The 18,157-nt window shown below is 35.6% G+C and overlaps 1 protein-coding gene across 2 annotated transcripts in view; it reads right to left on the bottom strand.

Annotated features, from left to right (window-relative positions):
• The window catches only part of LOC102806035 (la-related protein 1B-like), a 36,033-nt gene extending 24,203 nt beyond the window's left edge, over positions 1-11,830 (bottom strand). For both annotated transcript variants that reach the window (XM_085497782.1, XM_085497783.1), the window contains exons 1-4: positions 10,887-11,830; positions 5,602-5,654; positions 3,984-4,058; positions 862-891 (exon numbers count right to left, since the gene is read on the bottom strand). In XM_085497782.1, the coding sequence (XP_085353908.1) occupies positions 862-891; positions 3,984-4,058; positions 5,602-5,654; positions 10,887-11,160 (432 nt within the window). In that variant the 5' untranslated portion in view covers positions 11,161-11,830. The remainder of the gene's footprint in view (positions 1-861; positions 892-3,983; positions 4,059-5,601; positions 5,655-10,886) is intronic.
• Between the last annotated feature and the right edge of the window lie 6,327 nt (positions 11,831-18,157).

Here is an 18,157-nt window from a genome sequence, read left to right as displayed (position 1 = left end):
TTTTTTTCAATGTGAATAGATTTGTACATTAACCTTTTGGTGATGTGGTTAGTTTTTTCTCAGATGTTCGTATTTTGACAAATCACGGTAATATGTTCTGTTCTGTTTAAAGTTTGTGATCACAGTGCTAAAGTTAGTGTACGCTCAGCTTCGTGGCTCATTGTCAAAGGTGTGAATGGTTTATTTACCTGTAATCAGCCCTGGGACAATAGACTGCGAAGCGTTTCCAGACCGGGGATAGAGGGACTGTGGTTTAACCCAGCTTACATGGCAAGTATGCAATGCGCTGATCTACATTCAACTATGTCGTTTTCAAGATTTGAGAAGAATTTTTAATTTGTCTGTCAGGAAAACAGCTAGCTGACAATCAGGCATTTTCAAGTCCTCTACAAATACTGTAAACTACTTTATTTTAGCTGGAATTAATTTTCGCTTAAATGACTTTTTAAGTGTTTTGTATGGAATTTATTTTCACTGATTTTTAACAAGTTGAATGTAAATTATACAAAAAAAGTTATATTCACGGGATTTTATTTTCACTGAAACATTCCTTCAGCGAAAATTAATTCCAAGCGAAAATAAAGTATTCTACAGTAATGCAATCAGTGAACACAATCACGGTCAGCTATTGTCTGTAAATTGCATTGGTTTGATTAGAAATGCCTTCCCACGCAAGTGATTGCTGATCATGTCATGTGTTTTTGCCAATTAAAACCATACATAGTGTGTGACATTTGAATACATTTACACCACTAACTAGGCATGCATAAGATCTAGGATAATACTGTATAACAGGATTATGCGTTAGAAATGAATAAATTTGGAATGTGAAAATATCACTCATTTAAATGTATAACATACCTTTGGGTTTGGACTGACATCAATTAGTCCCTGTAGAGAAAATAGACACAAGGAATCAGGACTATGCTATTTACGTAAACACGATTTATTTACTGAAATCTGTAGCAGCTCTCTAGACAAGCCCAGGTGGCAGTTATTATGATTGCTTCTACTGTTCTACACAATAGGCAATTCAGGCACTCAGTAAAAAAAAACTTCACATACAAGACACTTCGTACATGACATACATTTTCACCAAAATACAAGATCCACATAAATCAACTCAAGTAAGGGCATTATTAATTCATGAAGTATTACATACATGACATACATCAACAGGTGGACAGACAGACAGACAGACAGACAGACAGACAGACAGACAGACAGACAGACAAGTGTTCTTCACAAGGGGTTTTAGGCGGGCGGCCCGCCCACCAAGTTTTACGGCCGCCTAGGAACTCTCAACACCCGCCCACCAATGTAGATCCAGCTGAAATTATTTGTAAAAAGCTTGCATTGTTCTTCCCAAGCCTAAACAAAAGAGTAGTTGCCCAACCCTTTATTTTGCTATTGTTTCAAACGTCCAGACATAAACAATGACCACTGGAAGTCTGCAAGCAGTTATCAAGTGTATTCATGGCAATGTGTCAATCGCCTGAATTCATTGTCGCCCGACATTGTTGCCACTTATTGCTCACGATGCGCAACTACAGTGGTTTAAATTTACAGCTGTTAATAATCGTCTTCCGATCACGAAAGAAAGAAGTAAACACGAACGAAATGTATATGCATAGAAAATAAATATATTAGCAGATTGCATGTAAACTCTAACAAAAATTAAAATTCTAGCCGTATTTACAACGTTCGCTCGATTTTCATCGTGAAAACAGCATGGAGAAGGCAAACTGGTGACCTTTTGGCCTACCCCATTCAACGACCGTCGGCCACCCACCGTTGTTGGCGCTGTAACGATTTAGTATCTAAGTTGCATAGGGGAACAGCGCATTCTGGGTGTTCGTGTACTGAATTCGGAAAGCGGTAATAAACATCAAACATGGCTGCCGGATTAGTTTACCGCGAGTATTTGTAATTGAATAATATTTTAGTTATCTTCAATTTATCCATTTTTTATGTCTAATCTTTCGAGAACATAGCAGATTCTTTTATTTTGCCGATTGCTAGCATTTTTTCTTGAATTCCAAAACAACGTATGAAAACGCAAGTATCGTGACCGTACCACAGGCGCCTGTGGACCGTACCTGCGTAAATGTTGCTGCAGTTTATGCAGCTCTCTTGGTCGTGGTATACGTTGCGGGGCGACCAGAGAGCTGCAGTTCCCTTCCCTAAAGAAATGCACAGATTTTTAAATATGCCAGTTATGTATCATTAAAATTGTGATTGTAATAAAATTACCTCGACTTGCAGGAAAAAATAGACAAATATGTTCTCACAAATATATCTGTTACTGATTACAGCAAGCTTTAAGCAAATTTGCCCGTGTAAATGAGACTATTTCACGTTAAAACTGGGCCGAAGTGAAACCTCCGATTGAACGCCGCCATTTTGAAGCCGACCTCTATCACGTGACTTGGCTCTTTTAGTGACGAGTGTAATCACGTGACTACAGCAGACGGCCATCGGCGCCTGTCTGGGACAGCGCTTCATGTGACGAAACAACGGCAGACGGCTTTTCATAATTTTAATTTCATTTCACCATTAAGTGACTCATCTTTTTTTGAAAAAATCAAATAAAGTACATGTATTATTAAAAATATTTTTTTCAAGCAGTTTTATTTATATATTGTGAAAAATCTAAAAATAATCTTGTAACTTGCCAAAGAGTGTTACAAGTGACAGGAGCAGACAGCAGACAGCATGGAATTCACAAAGGACAAAATTGTTGAATCTTTTGACCAGAATCTGAAAGATATTTTTAAATTTTACCTAAAAGCTCAACAAGTAGAAGGTACTACTTGTATTTTAAATAATATACACACATTGGCCATATTACCAACAGGGTATGGCAAAAGTATGATGTATATTTTACCACCAATGCTCAATATTATGCGGAAAGAGACAACAAGCCAACGGGGTAATGGGTTTCAGCTTTAGAACATTCACTAATGCATTGTCAACAGTTTCTGAGGTTTTAAGTCTAGATGCAATGGATTGCCTGCGATACCCTTTAACTTTCTTCTGGAACTCATCTCCACAATGAATGCAAGAACCTGCCATTCTCAATTTTCAGTTAAAATGTCAACTGCGCATGCTTCGTCATTGTCATGTGATCAGGTCACATGACAGAGGTCATCTTGAAATCCGTCGTTCAATCGATTAAATTACGTTCGGTCTAATTATACACAGAAATATATACTTTTCAAGAAGAAATAGTCCTTCATTTTCGGTCAGTAGATACCTAAGATGTTTGTGTTTGCAAGGATAACCTTTATTCGTTTTAAATTTCATTGAAATTGTTCGATAACATCAAAAATAGCGTGCGCCCCGAAATCCCGGGGCGGCGAACTGTGCGGTTCTCAATGGACCCGATCTGCAGCTCTATGGCCGCAACGTAATATCAAAATAGCTTAAGCGGCCAATAAGAGCTGCTAAACTGCAGCAAGCGTAAATGAATCTTACCGTCCGTCGGCACGGGTGAGTACTGATTCTTACTGACGGACCGGAACAGGAAGTCAGTGGAAAACAAAGGATTTTTTTTCGTTAGCGTGCCACAAATAAAAATGTTATGGGTTTTGTTTTGACAAATCGTCCGTTTTGGCTTCGGGGACAAAACACCTCGTATATTTTCTACATTATAACTCAATTATGTTTTGTACTTGCTCTTTAACAAGAACAATTTGCGAACGTATAAATCATCGATTTCAAACTTTTTGCATTTCGTAAATATTGATAGTGACCAATCAGTTTGTATTTCAAAAAATTGTAACATGTTTCAATTAAATTAAAAAGAAAATAGTAAATAACTTAGTGACATAAATGCTAGAATGTTGTATGTAAATGACATGCAAATTAATATGCAAATTTATGCTAATTAGGCCGCCCACCAGCTATTTTGGATTGTGGAGAACACTGTAGACAGACAGGTAGACAGACAGACAGACAGACAATCCACGTTTCAAACTCACCTCTTTATCTTTTGACACTTCCTGTTGAAGTTCACTCGGTGTTGGCCAGTTAGTCACATCACTGAAATCAGCAACCTGGAAGTGATAATATTCAATAACTGTTATATGAAAATGTAAAATATTTTCCAAACACTATCCTACCTAGACAAAACCAGCATTCATCTAACAAAGGAGGAATACTGAATTTTCAGAGCAGTATTGGGAAAGTGTCATTAAACTGTAATTAATTGTACCTGCGGTATATATAATTTAAAACACGACAGTCATCACACTGAGTACCTTTACAAACAATGCATTTTACAAGTGTTGTACACTGTATTGCACTGTTATAGAAATGTGACGTGGAGCATTGAGCTAAGGGTTTAACCATTAGAATCTCTGGGAGTGGAGATGGAAAAAAAACAACATGAAAATTATTTTCCTTCACATATACAATATAATATTGGTGTGGAAAATAATGTTTTTTTTCTTCTGTTATTTTTTTCAAATTATTTTTAAAAATGTATTTTTTTTCCTGTACTTAGTGCAGATCCCACCCACACACAATTTCTAATGGTTACCCTATTTGCTTTATTTTAAAAGCACATCTGCAATAGAATTGCACATAAACCAATATTGTATTTATTGTATACTGCATTATTAAAATAAAACTTATTTTGACCAGACACATCTGTAATTTAGGTAAGGGCATATGTTACTGATAAACAATAACCCATATAAACAATGCAGACTGACAGAAATAAGGTCAATTATAATTTTCAGTAACATACGAATAATTTAAACTGAGAGGATTTATTCGTAAGCTAAAATTGTGATATTTTGTAGTAGTGAAAATTGTTGGATTTATTTGGGGAAGAAATTATTGTGAAATTTTAGTAGTTGTGAATGCACTTGAACCACAAGATCCAGGGCTTGACAAATTATTTTATTTGGAAGCCTATGTGGACTACCGTTTAAAAAACGAGTAATCCATAGTATTTCTTAGTAGTCTACATTTGCTAGTTGTTGAAGTTATGGATAAAAGATACAACTGACTAACTTTAAATCTTATGAATGATATAAATTTTGTTGTTAAAAATTTTTTTAAAGATTAAATCAACAGAACAAGTTTGATTAGCAAATTTATAGTACTGCAAAAATGTGTATTAGAAAGATACATCTCTAATAGAAGCCACACCCATTCTCTTTTCAACAATTGAGAACAAAAATCACCATTTCTCTCATGCGTAGATGCTCTAATAGAAGATGCAACCCTCTTTTTGCACTGTACCGTTTTAATAGAAGCTGTGATTTCTAATACAGATATTACAGTAGACTAGTTGGGCAACTAATTTTAAATAATTGAAGCCCAAGGTCAGAAACTTTGGGCAACTGTTATATTTTTGAGCCCAAACATTCAAAACATTCCAGCAAAAATTCAGTTTTGAATTTAGGCATCATACTGTAAATTAGTCAGGTGATGTTACTTGTATTTTTGTAGGAAACAAAGACCACTCAGCAAATTGGAAGAAAGGCACTCAAAAAAAAGCATTATTTATTTTTTCAACTTGCCATTCAACATGTGAAAATATTGTCATTGTCATGCTAATTTTATGCAAATCGTCTTATCAGTCCTTACCTTGACAGGTCTTTTATCACTGACTCTTATCACAGTAGCTGTGGGTACAACCTCTGATGAAAAAAACACAAAAAGACATGAATTGATTGTGTAAACAATATGAAAAATAAGATCACCAAATGATAGTTTTAGCTGAAGCGCTAAGCTAATACACTTATTTTGTACCTAGGATTTCACGGTTGAATTGAGGAAAGTGTTGACATTCACACTATGCCAATCATAGATTTAAATGGCTGAACAGGAACAATGGCCTGCAATGTAAATTTAAAAATTATTTTTTGAATAATAAAAAAAAAATACAAATGTTTTCATATCTGAACAAATCTATGGGTAGTAGTGTAAATCAAAATTGACTTTCCTTTCCCTAAATTAGTTAACATTGGTCAAAATTAGCCTGGCAGGTAGGTAGGTAGGTAGGTACGGACACTGAGTGGTTAGCCAGGCAGGTACGGGCACTGAGTGGTTAGCCAGGCAGGTACGGGCACCGAGTAGTTAGCCAGGCAGGTGCGGGTACCAAGAAGTCAGCCAGGCAGGTACAGACACCAAGAGGTTAGCCAGGCAGGTGTGGGCACCAAGAAGTTAGCCAGGCAGGTGCGGACACCAAGAGGTTAGCCAGGCAGGTGCAGACACCAAGAGGTTAGCCAGGCAGGTGCAGACACCAAGAGGTTAGCCTGGCAGGTGCGGACACCAAGAAGTTAGCCAGGCAGGTGTGGGCACCAAGAAGTTAGCCAGGCAGGTGCGGACACCAAGAGGTTAGCCAGGCAGGTGCGGGCACCAAGAAGTTAGCCAGGCAGGTGTGGGCACCAAGAAGTTAGCCAGGCAGGTGCGGACACCAAGAGGTTAGCCAGGCAGGTGCGGACACCAAGAAGTTAGCCAGGCAGGTGTGGGCACCAAGAAGTTAGCCAGGCAGGTGCGGACACCAAGAGGTTAGCCAGGCAGGTGCGGACACCAAGAGGTTAGCCAGGCAGGTGCGGGCGCGAAGAAGTTAGCCAGGCAGGTATGCGCAGACAATTTACCTTTTTAAGTTAAATGTAGTAGCATCCAGTTCCATTTTCCATTTCAAAGTGACAAATACAAGTTTTCAGTAACATGTGAATAATTTAAACTGAGAGGATTAATTCGTCAGCTGAAATTGGGATATTTTGTAATAGTGAAAATTTTGTCTTCATGAATGCAATAAAATTCCGAAATCACAAAAATGCTCCTGTACACAAAGTGTACTATACTATATAACCGAATCTTTCATGGATAGCAAAGTTACAAATTTAAGCGTTCTTTGCCTAATTTGTTATTAACCAGTAGAATGTCCAAGTTTGCAAAAATAATGCCACAGTAACTTAATGGTAGTTTGTGTTGACAAGAGTGTGTAAATTTATGTGTAAGACCATGTAGAGTAATTTGTTTACTCTGACACTGAAAAATGCCCATTCATCATAATAGGTACTTTCTAAAAAGTATGCAGCAGAAATGATCAAACCTTTGAACTACTTTTTTAACATAGCACATTGACAATTTATAATAAACCAGTACTACCATATTTGTGCCATGACAAGTGTGTATAAACCAAGAATTAGAATCTAAGTGAATCATTAAATATGCAACTTCTATGTTGACCACAGTAGCACTTCGGTAATGTACGCAGGTACATACACTACTAAAAGATCAGATATGGCCAATTAATGTTCCTGCAAGCTAATGTAATTGGATTAATAGTAATAATTTGGATCCTTCAACAGCCCTCGACAGTGACCCCTAAAGAGATCCTGTTTGCCTAAGTAAAATGTTCAGTTTTTGTAACCTGAAATACTTGCTAATTGACTAGTTCAGAGTATTTGTGGGGGAAAAAAAATTCCTCAAAAGCCACTGGAACTTGATACACTTCTTTAAAACCCCAGTGAAAAGTTTACTGCTACAATATGTCGGCCCTTTCTGCTGATTTGTCTCTGAAGCAGTTTTACAATATTTCTAGTATAAATTTAAACCTGTATATGAATTATTATGCTGGCAATGTATCAAAATTATGAATTAACGAGTATAGCATAATTAAGCCATTAAACAATTCTCTCATTATAATGTACATCTTGTACCATAAATAGAGCAGAGAATTATAATTTGATGTTGAATAGCAACACTCCAAAATAAAAAAAAACTGAAATCTATTTATTCATATTAATAGCTACCTAATAAACCTTCCTAGTAATAACCAAACTTGTGTCTAAATATTCACTATTGGCATAAAATAGTCAAATAATCAGTTTCATGGGCCATAAGCAGTATTAAACACAGATTTCATTACTGAAGAAAAAACAGAAACCTACTGCTCAAGTTCAAATAAAAAGAGGCCAACAGTCAAATGCAAAATGGCTACCAAAACAAATGTATGTATGGAATGGGGGAGTGTCCTTGAAATGACCCGACCTTTTATTGTTAGGGGTTTAAACTCCACATTGACCCTTCTCAACTGAGCTGGCATGGGTATATACGTAAGTAGGTGATTGTATTCAAACTATTTCAAGCAGCAATTTTATATAGAGATTATTTATAAATAAAGCTAAGCATCAAATTGGAAGTCTTTTTAACATATGGCATATTATCGAACTTGTTTTGAGCATTTTAAAACAGAAAGATAAATCCATGTCGGTTAGAAATAAAATAATACCCAATGGATTTCTGTCCTGTATTACTTTCAAGATGTAAGCAACAGAAAGCAAAAGATTTTTAGGAATATACAATTGATGTATACAGATTTTAATTTAAGGATGACATGTTTTGCATACTTGTGTTTTCTATACCCATCACTGAGGACAACAGAAAACCAAGGATCTGAAGATATTTCAGGCAAGTTAAACTTTACTAACAGTGAAGATAAACATTAAAAGGTAGTATTCTTGTGCTGCATGTGCAATTTTGTGTCAACACTGTTGTACATGTTGCACAAGACCCATATTCCACAATTTCAGCAACGATTGCAAAAGGTTCATGCATAAATACCTGTCTGAAATAGAAATAACCAGTGAATTCATAATTGCATACTATAATTTGTAGAAAAATTAATTCTGTCCAAGTACTCAAAAATCGTCTGTCTAGGTACTGCTTAAATGGCTACAGCTGGCATATGCTAACATTTTATTTTATGCAGCCAAGTCATAATACCGCCAAACAAAGCGACAAACAGCACAAAACTGGATGCTATTGATGGAGGCCTGGTTATCGTTGCTAGAGACATAAAATAAAATTCTTAATAAATCAGCCATGTTCTACAAAAAATCTGTTTATAATGCAAGTGGATGCTACAGTACGATTGGAGCGCAGCTGAAAATTTGAGCTGGCAGGCTTGAAGCTAATACAGCTTGCTCTCAAAATCACAAAATATGTTAATTAAGCATGTCTTGTATTAGTAACGGTGGTAAATACTTTTATTCAAATACTTATTTTTAAAATTACGAGTATATACATGATAAGGCAAAGCCACTTGAAAGCCAGCTTGGGAAGTAGGTTATGGTTTGATTGTAATGTATTACCGGGTTATGGTTACTCAGGACACACCCACCTAACTCCCCACTGCAATGTAGTTGATAGCCAAATAGGAGTATACCCTTGTGCAATTTTTCACAAACTCAAGTATACTAATAGAGCTCTTTAAGAATTGGTACAATTAGGGTTAAATCCATTTATGCATATTAATGAGACGACAAGAGTTCCTTACCCCCCCCCCCCAAACTGTAATTATAACCCTATCCCTCCAGTACCCCTCCTCCATTGCAGTCCATTTGCTCAATTAGGGATGAAACATATTTTTCAAAGTTTTGGTAACGTATGGTCAAAGCACTTATTAAATATGGAAATGAACTAATAAACAAAAAGTCTATAATTATTTTTCTACAAGTCTAAGTCTAATAATTTAATCTTCATCAAGATATGAAAACAATGTAACAATGAAAATACCACGAGGATTGGCGAAATGAATACTGTACTAGTTTTCGTGCCATTTATGACAACCTTAGTTTTGAAGCAGATCACTGAATAGTGTACTTGCTGATTTAGTGCAAAGCTTTGTGCAAGTAAACACGAATGTGAAGCCGAATTAAAAAAATTCCACAAGACCTCAGAGATCCAAATAAATCCAATAGTCCCCAAAAAAGCATTTAGAAATGATTTAGGTGAACTTTACAGGACCATTTAATTTCTCAAATTATATAGAGAAAATACACTTTTAGAATGTAAAGGAAAAAGAAAGCTATTTTCCTGCCCATGCATAGATTTTTAAAAATGAATGTTTAAATCTGAAAAAAAAAAAAAACTTTGGGTAGCCTCTTTACAATTTTAGAAATGTGAACCATAGTTGACTGAATACAGACCAAGTTTTTAATTCAAAATTGCCACCAGAGTATAGGACTCAATTCTACAGGAGAAATCGCAAGGTCAACGTCATTTATTTGCTAGGAAGTGTTTCTCATTCTCTGCATTAGTGCAAGTTACCAGTAATGCCACCTCAAAAAGGTAGATTACAGTGACCAAATGCATTTATGTATAATAGTTTCACTTTCTGTGAAACGCTATCATATGACAAAGGCGACACTTTCAGTGTACATTTGATTGCTTTTTTCCTAAATAACATTCTTTTTATTATTTTTTTAATATTTTCAGCAGGTAGTATGTTTTGTCAGTCAAACTTACATTGGTATTGTTAATGTTCTTTTGTGAATGTTTTGAAACACCACCTTGGCCATTGGCATTTCAGGAATGTTGCATGCTACATAATTTAGATGACTGAAACAGCAATTTTTAGACATTTACAACATTGTGGTACTGGCAAGTGTTTGATGTTGAATGGCAATAAATTACCTTAAAATTAAACCTTGATTTTAAGTGTCAATCTGTGAACAGTTTCTTCAACCATAATATTTGTTAGACCTATGTACTTTTACTTAGACTTGACCATATAATGGTTATATTATTTTTTTACCAAATAATGAATATTCAAAAATGCATTAACAGATGTAATGACTGTAGGCTAGTCTTGTACCAATATCAGCACCAAATATTCATGTATCAAATGTAAAATATATTGTTTTCAGCAAACAACTGGGTGAACCTTTAGATGGAGTAACATGTGTACCACCCTATGTATGACAGCCAATCAACTGATAGGCACTGAATGAAATATATTGAATTATTACCAAGCAGTTGATAATCAGTCGCTTGGGTTTCTGATAAAATTTGTAAGACCACAATCTTTTAACAATTAAACTGCTACCAGAAACAGAAATGTGTGTAATACAAACCTTCAGTTACATTAGTTACAGTATTGAAATTTGTACTTTTAGTCCATGGGTTGGTCTTTGGAGCAGGTGCCTCTTGGAATTTTTTTCTGGATCTTCCCGATTGATTGCTTTCTTTTCCACATTGTTCATCCGAAGAAATCATTTCTCCTTCCGTAATTAAAATGTCACTTTTATCTACATGTTCCACACGCGTTAATTCAGGTAGTTCAGGGTCGTTCAAACTGTTGTGTATGTTAGATTCAGTCTGTTTCATTTGCACCACATCAGTCGCCATGTTGCTCGGCTTCTATTGCTTCCCTGCTTTTTTTCTTGCAAATCGTTAAACCACACGTCAGCCAGACTACAGCCGCAGAATTGAATTGTTTCAACGGTAAATTACAACTTCAATACTACCAGACACCCATTAGTTGACCTTTAAAGCGCCGAGGATGCTGATCATGTCAATTTTAGGTTCACCAGGTCTTTCCATATGGGTAGAAACGGTGAGAGCTTACGAGTGTTTGAGTCTAACAGACACGAAAGGTCACACGGACGAGCGTTGCTTTCCTACGTCTACTTTGATTTCTCGGGAAATTGCGTCTTATGGCTACAGACGATACACAGAATAGCAAAGATTTCAAGTCTATATAGATCTCAGACAATTAAGGTTTTCATACAAGTCTACATTTCAACGAGGTGGCAAAATAATGAACAGTTTGTATCAGGACACCACATATGCCACTATCAGAGCAAATAAAATATGCAGATTTTACCACGTGTAATTGGAGGCTACCACGCAGGAACGGCTGGATATAAATGTGTGCCACTTTTCCTGCAGACAGTCGGTGTGCCCGTAATGTGGAAGACGTACTCGTGTTGCACTGGCAGAGATATTAGAGGCAAGACACGGCGTTGAGTTCAACACATTGAAGCCAAGCACATGTCGCCATTGATAGCACACATTACAGGGATGAAATCGTGGTGAGCACGCGCAGTGGCCTGGTCATGTGAGATGTGACGTAGTTAGGGTCATCGAGCTCATGACATTATCAGCTGTTTTTTAACATCGTCTGTCATTCAACTTTCATTTCGCCTTAAGATATTTTATTCGTATTTTGTTTTCAATTTATGTTTTTCACTTTTGTAGCATTGGTTGTTGCAACTTTTTAGAGAGGAATATTATCATGACTTCAGTTCACTCGTCCACTTTCTCCCATGGAGGATCGCGTCTTACACAATTCTTGTTCAACTGCTTATGAATAATAATTATTTTTTTTCGACAAAATAACTGCTTTTACTGTGTCAAAATTGTATCATCTTTAATTTTGTTTTGTTGATTTAACTATATTCCCTTCTCCAGGATCTGATTTTATCACAGACTTACAGAGTGTGAATGCGTGCATGACGATGTAAACACGGACAAAAACAATGGCCCCGTATTTACAAGTGTTCGTGTATGGTCAAGTTTTACACAAAGCAATAAAACTAAAACCAACGCTTTCTAATTGTGTTTTTTTTTATCAGTTTGTCGTATGTTTCTATTATCATTCCATTGTAATAGAACCAACTGCAACGCAGTACATTGTTAGTCACCGTGATTGTATGCAAAATAACTTACAAGACCCAGCCATATGGGGAGTCATAACTTGCCTTGTTGTGTACTTGTGGATGGTATTGCATTGCACTATGATAGTATAACCATTGTCCGTAACAGTAATAGATTATTGCACCTTGATTTCCCAATAGAATAACATTGAAGCCAACTTTTGGTAATACTCTCCGGGTAAGACTATAGAAACGAGAATGACAATATTTTTAGGGTACCTTCCAAACTACCCAAGTTAAAAAAAACTTCTATTATTTTACCGTAATTTGAAAATGGAGCTTTTTTTTTCTTGACATGGCTTTGGAGATATGTAACTAGCACAAGACAAAACAGAATTTTTGGTTTAAGCAAGTCATTTTCACTACATATTATACTGAACTTGACATTGGTCCAAACATTTTGTATTTTTAACCTAAAAATTGTCCCAGGCACACATCTGGTCTAGGACTTAATATGAAGAAATACTCAAAAAAAGTTTTCACCCATCTCCAAGTCTGTCTTGACCATCCCAAACAAAAAACACACAGTATGCATATGGTTTTTAAAAAAACCTGAACTGACAAATTTTCGCATCAGAATTGCCAGGTTCTATTTTCTAACAGCCTTACATATTAAATTAATTGGAGAAGTTTATCTATTTTAATACTGCCATCACAAATAAGGCAGCAACTAATTTAAATACTACCAATGCTTTATGAATGGAAGTGAGAAAAATAGTCCTGGAAATATGCCACATGAACTTGTTTTACTCTATTTGTGTGCAACATTTCTTAGGTATTTTTAATATTTTATCAATTTTGAACCAAATAAATATAATACTATAGATCTTGAGAGAAAAAAATTACAAAAAAATTACACAGGCTTATTCTGTGATGTATGACAAACGTTCATGATTTTGAAATTAAAACTTGTGAGTGTTCAATATTTTTCTTGCTTTTAATATGTCACTCATACCAGCACATACAGCTTCAAAGTTTCACTTAATGGATTCACATGTACCGTAAATACCAGGTTATTTATCATTCTAATACATCTCTGTACAGTTCCTCTAGATATACAACAAAACGACGGTCAGATTTTCTGACGAGTACAAAGCAGCTATGAATGAGATATTCTGCAACTTGCAATAAAATACTTTACTCTTATAATTATAAAGGCAATTTTTGAGGCAAGTATGAACCATGGATATTCGAACAAACAATAATTTCTGAATAATGTAATCCTTTCATGCATTTCTTCACCTGCATATATTACACATGCTGCAACAACTTTCTCGCATCAAGGGTAACCAATTTCAAATTGAGGGGGCTAGAGAAGTTTGTTATGCAAATAATTTACATTTACATTATTTACTTGGGCAAATTTTTCTTTTTTATTTTCTCCACTCACAGCAAATTCTCAATCTTCAAAAAATCAACGCTCCCACTCCCAGTTTTCAAATTGAAAACTCCCTTACCACCTGGCTTCACAAGCAGTTAAAACTCTTTGAACGCACATTATTTTCTGCCCAAAATTGAATACAACTTTTAATTTTAATAATTTTTGTTACGGTAATAACCAAAGGGTCATCCTTCTTTCCCACTGGCTACAAGCCTTGATAACTAACAAAGCAACATACAAATTAAGGAATGGTGACAAATGTAGACTTTTAAAGAATTTAATTTATGCATCTCTTCGTGAAGTGTTTCAAAGCTTGGCTTGGGCATTGATTTTATCTGACCTTGATCTTAACTATAATTAGAATTGTTGATAACAAGACATACATATCCCAGTTGACAATTTTTGCACCAAGGTGAATATTACATTAAATAATTACTTTTGGATAGCCAGCAAGATAAAACAGTTATCAAATCCAAATCTGGGGGTGAGTGCAGTGTACCCTTCCATTCATTTCAATAACAGGTAGCATTTAATGTCTATTGAATGTGAGAGCATTTATTGTCACGCATTACACTATTTATATATTCAAAATTCATGGATTTTTCAGTGAAGCAACAAGTTTATTTTAATTTTACATATTTGCATTATTTAATTTCAATTGGTTGAATTCAATTCAGTGAATAGCAAAATTAAAACCCAATGAGTAATTAATATGTTTACAATTCATACTTTTCTGTGAATAGAGCTGAATCTAATCATTTCGATGCAAAAAGTTTAAAACAATGCCCATTTTGAAATTTACTAGTACAGTAACAGAACATAGCATGTGAACAAAAACAGCATGGCACCATTCAAATTCGTTATCAAATTACAGGTTGTAGTGGATATAAAAAATTAACGAAAAGTTAACCCATTTAATCTTTAACCTGAGACCACCACCACATGCGACAATCAGATGACTTGTATAAAGCCAAAGTTATCTTCAGATCTACCAAGAGCATGCTTTCCACATTAATATTTAAATGAACAGCAGCATGTGATACCGACTGACCAATCACTATCAAGAGCATGCTTTCCACATTTAAATGAGTTGGTGCATGTGACACCAACTGATCAATCACATATTCTGTAATCATACACTAATCAAGAATTGTTATATTTTGCTGAAAAATGTCACTTAATTCATTTAATTCACCATAACTATTGTCTGAAGATTCCACTTGTATCTACATATGCTGGCGACTTTACAAAAGTTGCCAACCATCATTATTGAAAACCTTTGAACCAAATTTAACATACAGTGCCAAGTATACAGTGTATACTCATTTTCTTTTGGTGAAGGGTGGACGCAACTAATGCACTTTTGGGGCCAGATTTTCTTGAAAAAAATTGCAAAATTAAATTCTGAGGGGAAAAAAGTATTTCTGAATTATACACATTTTGCTCATTCTCAAATCTAACAAGATGCCAAAGTAGGGTTTATATAAAATCATCGTTTCCATGGAAACAAGTTCAGGTACCTAAATTTTTTTGACAGCAAATTATCAAAAATTTCAGAATTTCCACATTTTTTTTTCTGCTTTATAGTGAGCCGCGTCCATCTACCAGTAAAGTCTCAGCTGACATGACAGCGCCCTCACAGTAACTAACTGGAAATATGTATATGATTGCTGCCACCTAGTGGCGATAAGATAAAATACTTTGAAATATGAACCACAGCAATATCCTCATCCTATTTCTGTAGTTACAAAATAATTCAATTTACAAAGCATGACAATTTTCTACTCTGAAATACATTATCACATGATAAAACTTCAAAAAAGATAATATGTACCAATGATTTCTAAGATGAGGGTAAGCAAGTGTTTGATGTGTTGAAGGTTGATTGGGGTTCATATCAAATTGCTTTTGTGTCTGATACAATATAATATGCACGTTTTTCATTGAATGAGATACATCCACCCATCTCTTCAATCAAACTTTCTTAACATCCAGGTTAGAATAGACCATTTTCCGTTCTCTGAGATCCTGAGTTATTCGTGAAATCGCACGTAAAAAAAAGACAAACAAAGGTCATAGTGGCAAAAGACATCGCGTGGGATTTGAAAAAGTATTTAGTGTGATGTATACATTTGATGATCATCAATTTTGATGAAGTAAGGGAATCTAAACTCAATACTCCCATATTAAAGATCAGCCTTTCGATGTGAGCTATGAAATAAAGAAATTTTAGTTCAAATTGTTCGATTTTTACCACTGAAGTTTTTGCCAGTTGAATGGTAAATCACCTATTATGGTATCTTTGATTTACACACAGAGAATGGAATCACTTTCAGCACTTGCAAAGTGAGGATAACATGAAGTTATGAAAGAAGCATACCCTTACGTTATAAATCCTTGATACAACATAAAACAGGAAACGCATCTGGAAAATTCATTTTATTTCAGGAATGTGATGACTCAATTTTACCTAAACAATCATTAAAAGATGCAACAAAGATACATAATTCTACATCACCCCTTTGTACCCAAAAGTATATACATTCGAATAGCGTGCACTAAATGTACATTACGTGCATTCAATATGTCGTACGAGACTGCTCGCACAATGACAGGGGGGGGGGGGGTTCCTCAAGCACCTCAGAAACATGAAGTCCTTGCTAACGCCTTGCACATATACTTGATTGTACACTAAAAAGGTACATCTAACTACCAATCTGGTACACTCATAGCAATGGTTCAAGCGGTTATTAAAGTTCCTACTGTAAATAAGAAAATTACAGAAGCATCTGTGGCATGCTTGCCTGATGTTGTAACTGAGGTGCCTGGGTATCTGGTGGAACAAGTGTATTTTTATTTTCTATGCTGCAAAATAACCCAAAACAAATATTGCACCAGTTGCATTCAAAAGTGTTCTACTGTAAAATCTGTATTAGAAGCCGTGACTTCTACAATTCAACAGAGGGGAATTTTTGGTTCTCAATTGTTCAAAAGGAATGGGTACAACTTCTAATAGAGATGCGGCTTCTAATACAGATTTTACAGTACTACCTAGAATCCAGTTAATCTAGAAAGGGTACCTGTTGTTTACCCCGTAAATGCAACATTCCCCAGTTAGTGTTTAGACCAGACTTATCCACCGGGTATGAGACCCTGTTTCGAAAACATGCACTCAGTTAACTGTAGGAATACTGATAAATTAAATAAAACTTAGAAAACTAAAAAGAAATGGCTACATGGGCCAAAATACTTTATTGAAGTGCTGACACTTAACAGCAAGTCGAAAAGTATTGGGGTAGTAAGTTAGCAAACTTGCTTACTAATTCGCCATGACTTGAAACTGATGACCCACCAGACTTGCTGGTGTCCACAATGAAAGTAATTCCATTCTGGACCAATCCATAATGCAACATAAATGGATTTGGGGGGGTGACGGTACTGAGGGAGTCGGGGTCAGAGAAGTACACAATAATTGTATTCTTAGACAGCCACATTTTTCTTATATTAGCACAAATTTTTCTGTATGAATTCTTATTCAGGGGCAGAAAAATGTTGAATTGAAAGAGAACATGATCGGTAACTTGTGAGAATGAAAACAAATGCACTGTTTTTGAAACTGTCCACACATATATTGCTATCAGATTGGACACAGACATACATTGTTGTCAGGACAGAAATGAAACAGAAGAACAGCAGACTATTAATTCATTTCTATCAAATCTCATTCACTTTGTGGGACAATTTGTTCTCATATTTCACGAGTCCATGGTAAAAGATTCACAAAATTTGACTCCACGGACACCATTAAATTCCGAGCAGCCGAAATTATACAATTTACAGTATTTCAGAGTTCAGCCTTGAAAAGTTTTTGAAAGAGACAAGGATAAAGCAACCATTATATCCCCTTGCACAAATACATCATGTACAGAAACGCAAAGTACAAGATTGTGTTCTCATTATCGGACATGCATCTAACAAAGGAGTCCCTGGCCTTATTTCCAGCAACTGTGACACATCCCCTGAATCAACAGGCGAGTAATGCATGTCAATTCATAGAACCAGAATATCTCCTAATAAACCCATCCTATATGTCGCATATGCTTTCCTTATTACAACAGCCGTAGAATAACTCTACATAATTACAGCATTTTGTAGCATCCCTCTGACCAAATACATTTGCTGATTCAACAACAAATTCATGATACCATCCACAAAAAATACCGCTCTCCCACTGGTTGGCACATACTTTATGTCAAACAAGTGGAAACACTCAATTTGCTGTTTTCAGCAAAATAAATCCCAGCTA

The sequence above is a fragment of the Saccoglossus kowalevskii genome, chromosome 4 (genome assembly GCF_978046115.1).
Source record: "Saccoglossus kowalevskii chromosome 4, keSacKowa6.1, whole genome shotgun sequence".
Taxonomy (NCBI): domain Eukaryota; kingdom Metazoa; phylum Hemichordata; class Enteropneusta; family Harrimaniidae; genus Saccoglossus; species Saccoglossus kowalevskii.
The sequence above is the reverse complement of the archived record's forward strand: the minus strand, read 5'-3'. Positions and strand labels throughout refer to the sequence as shown.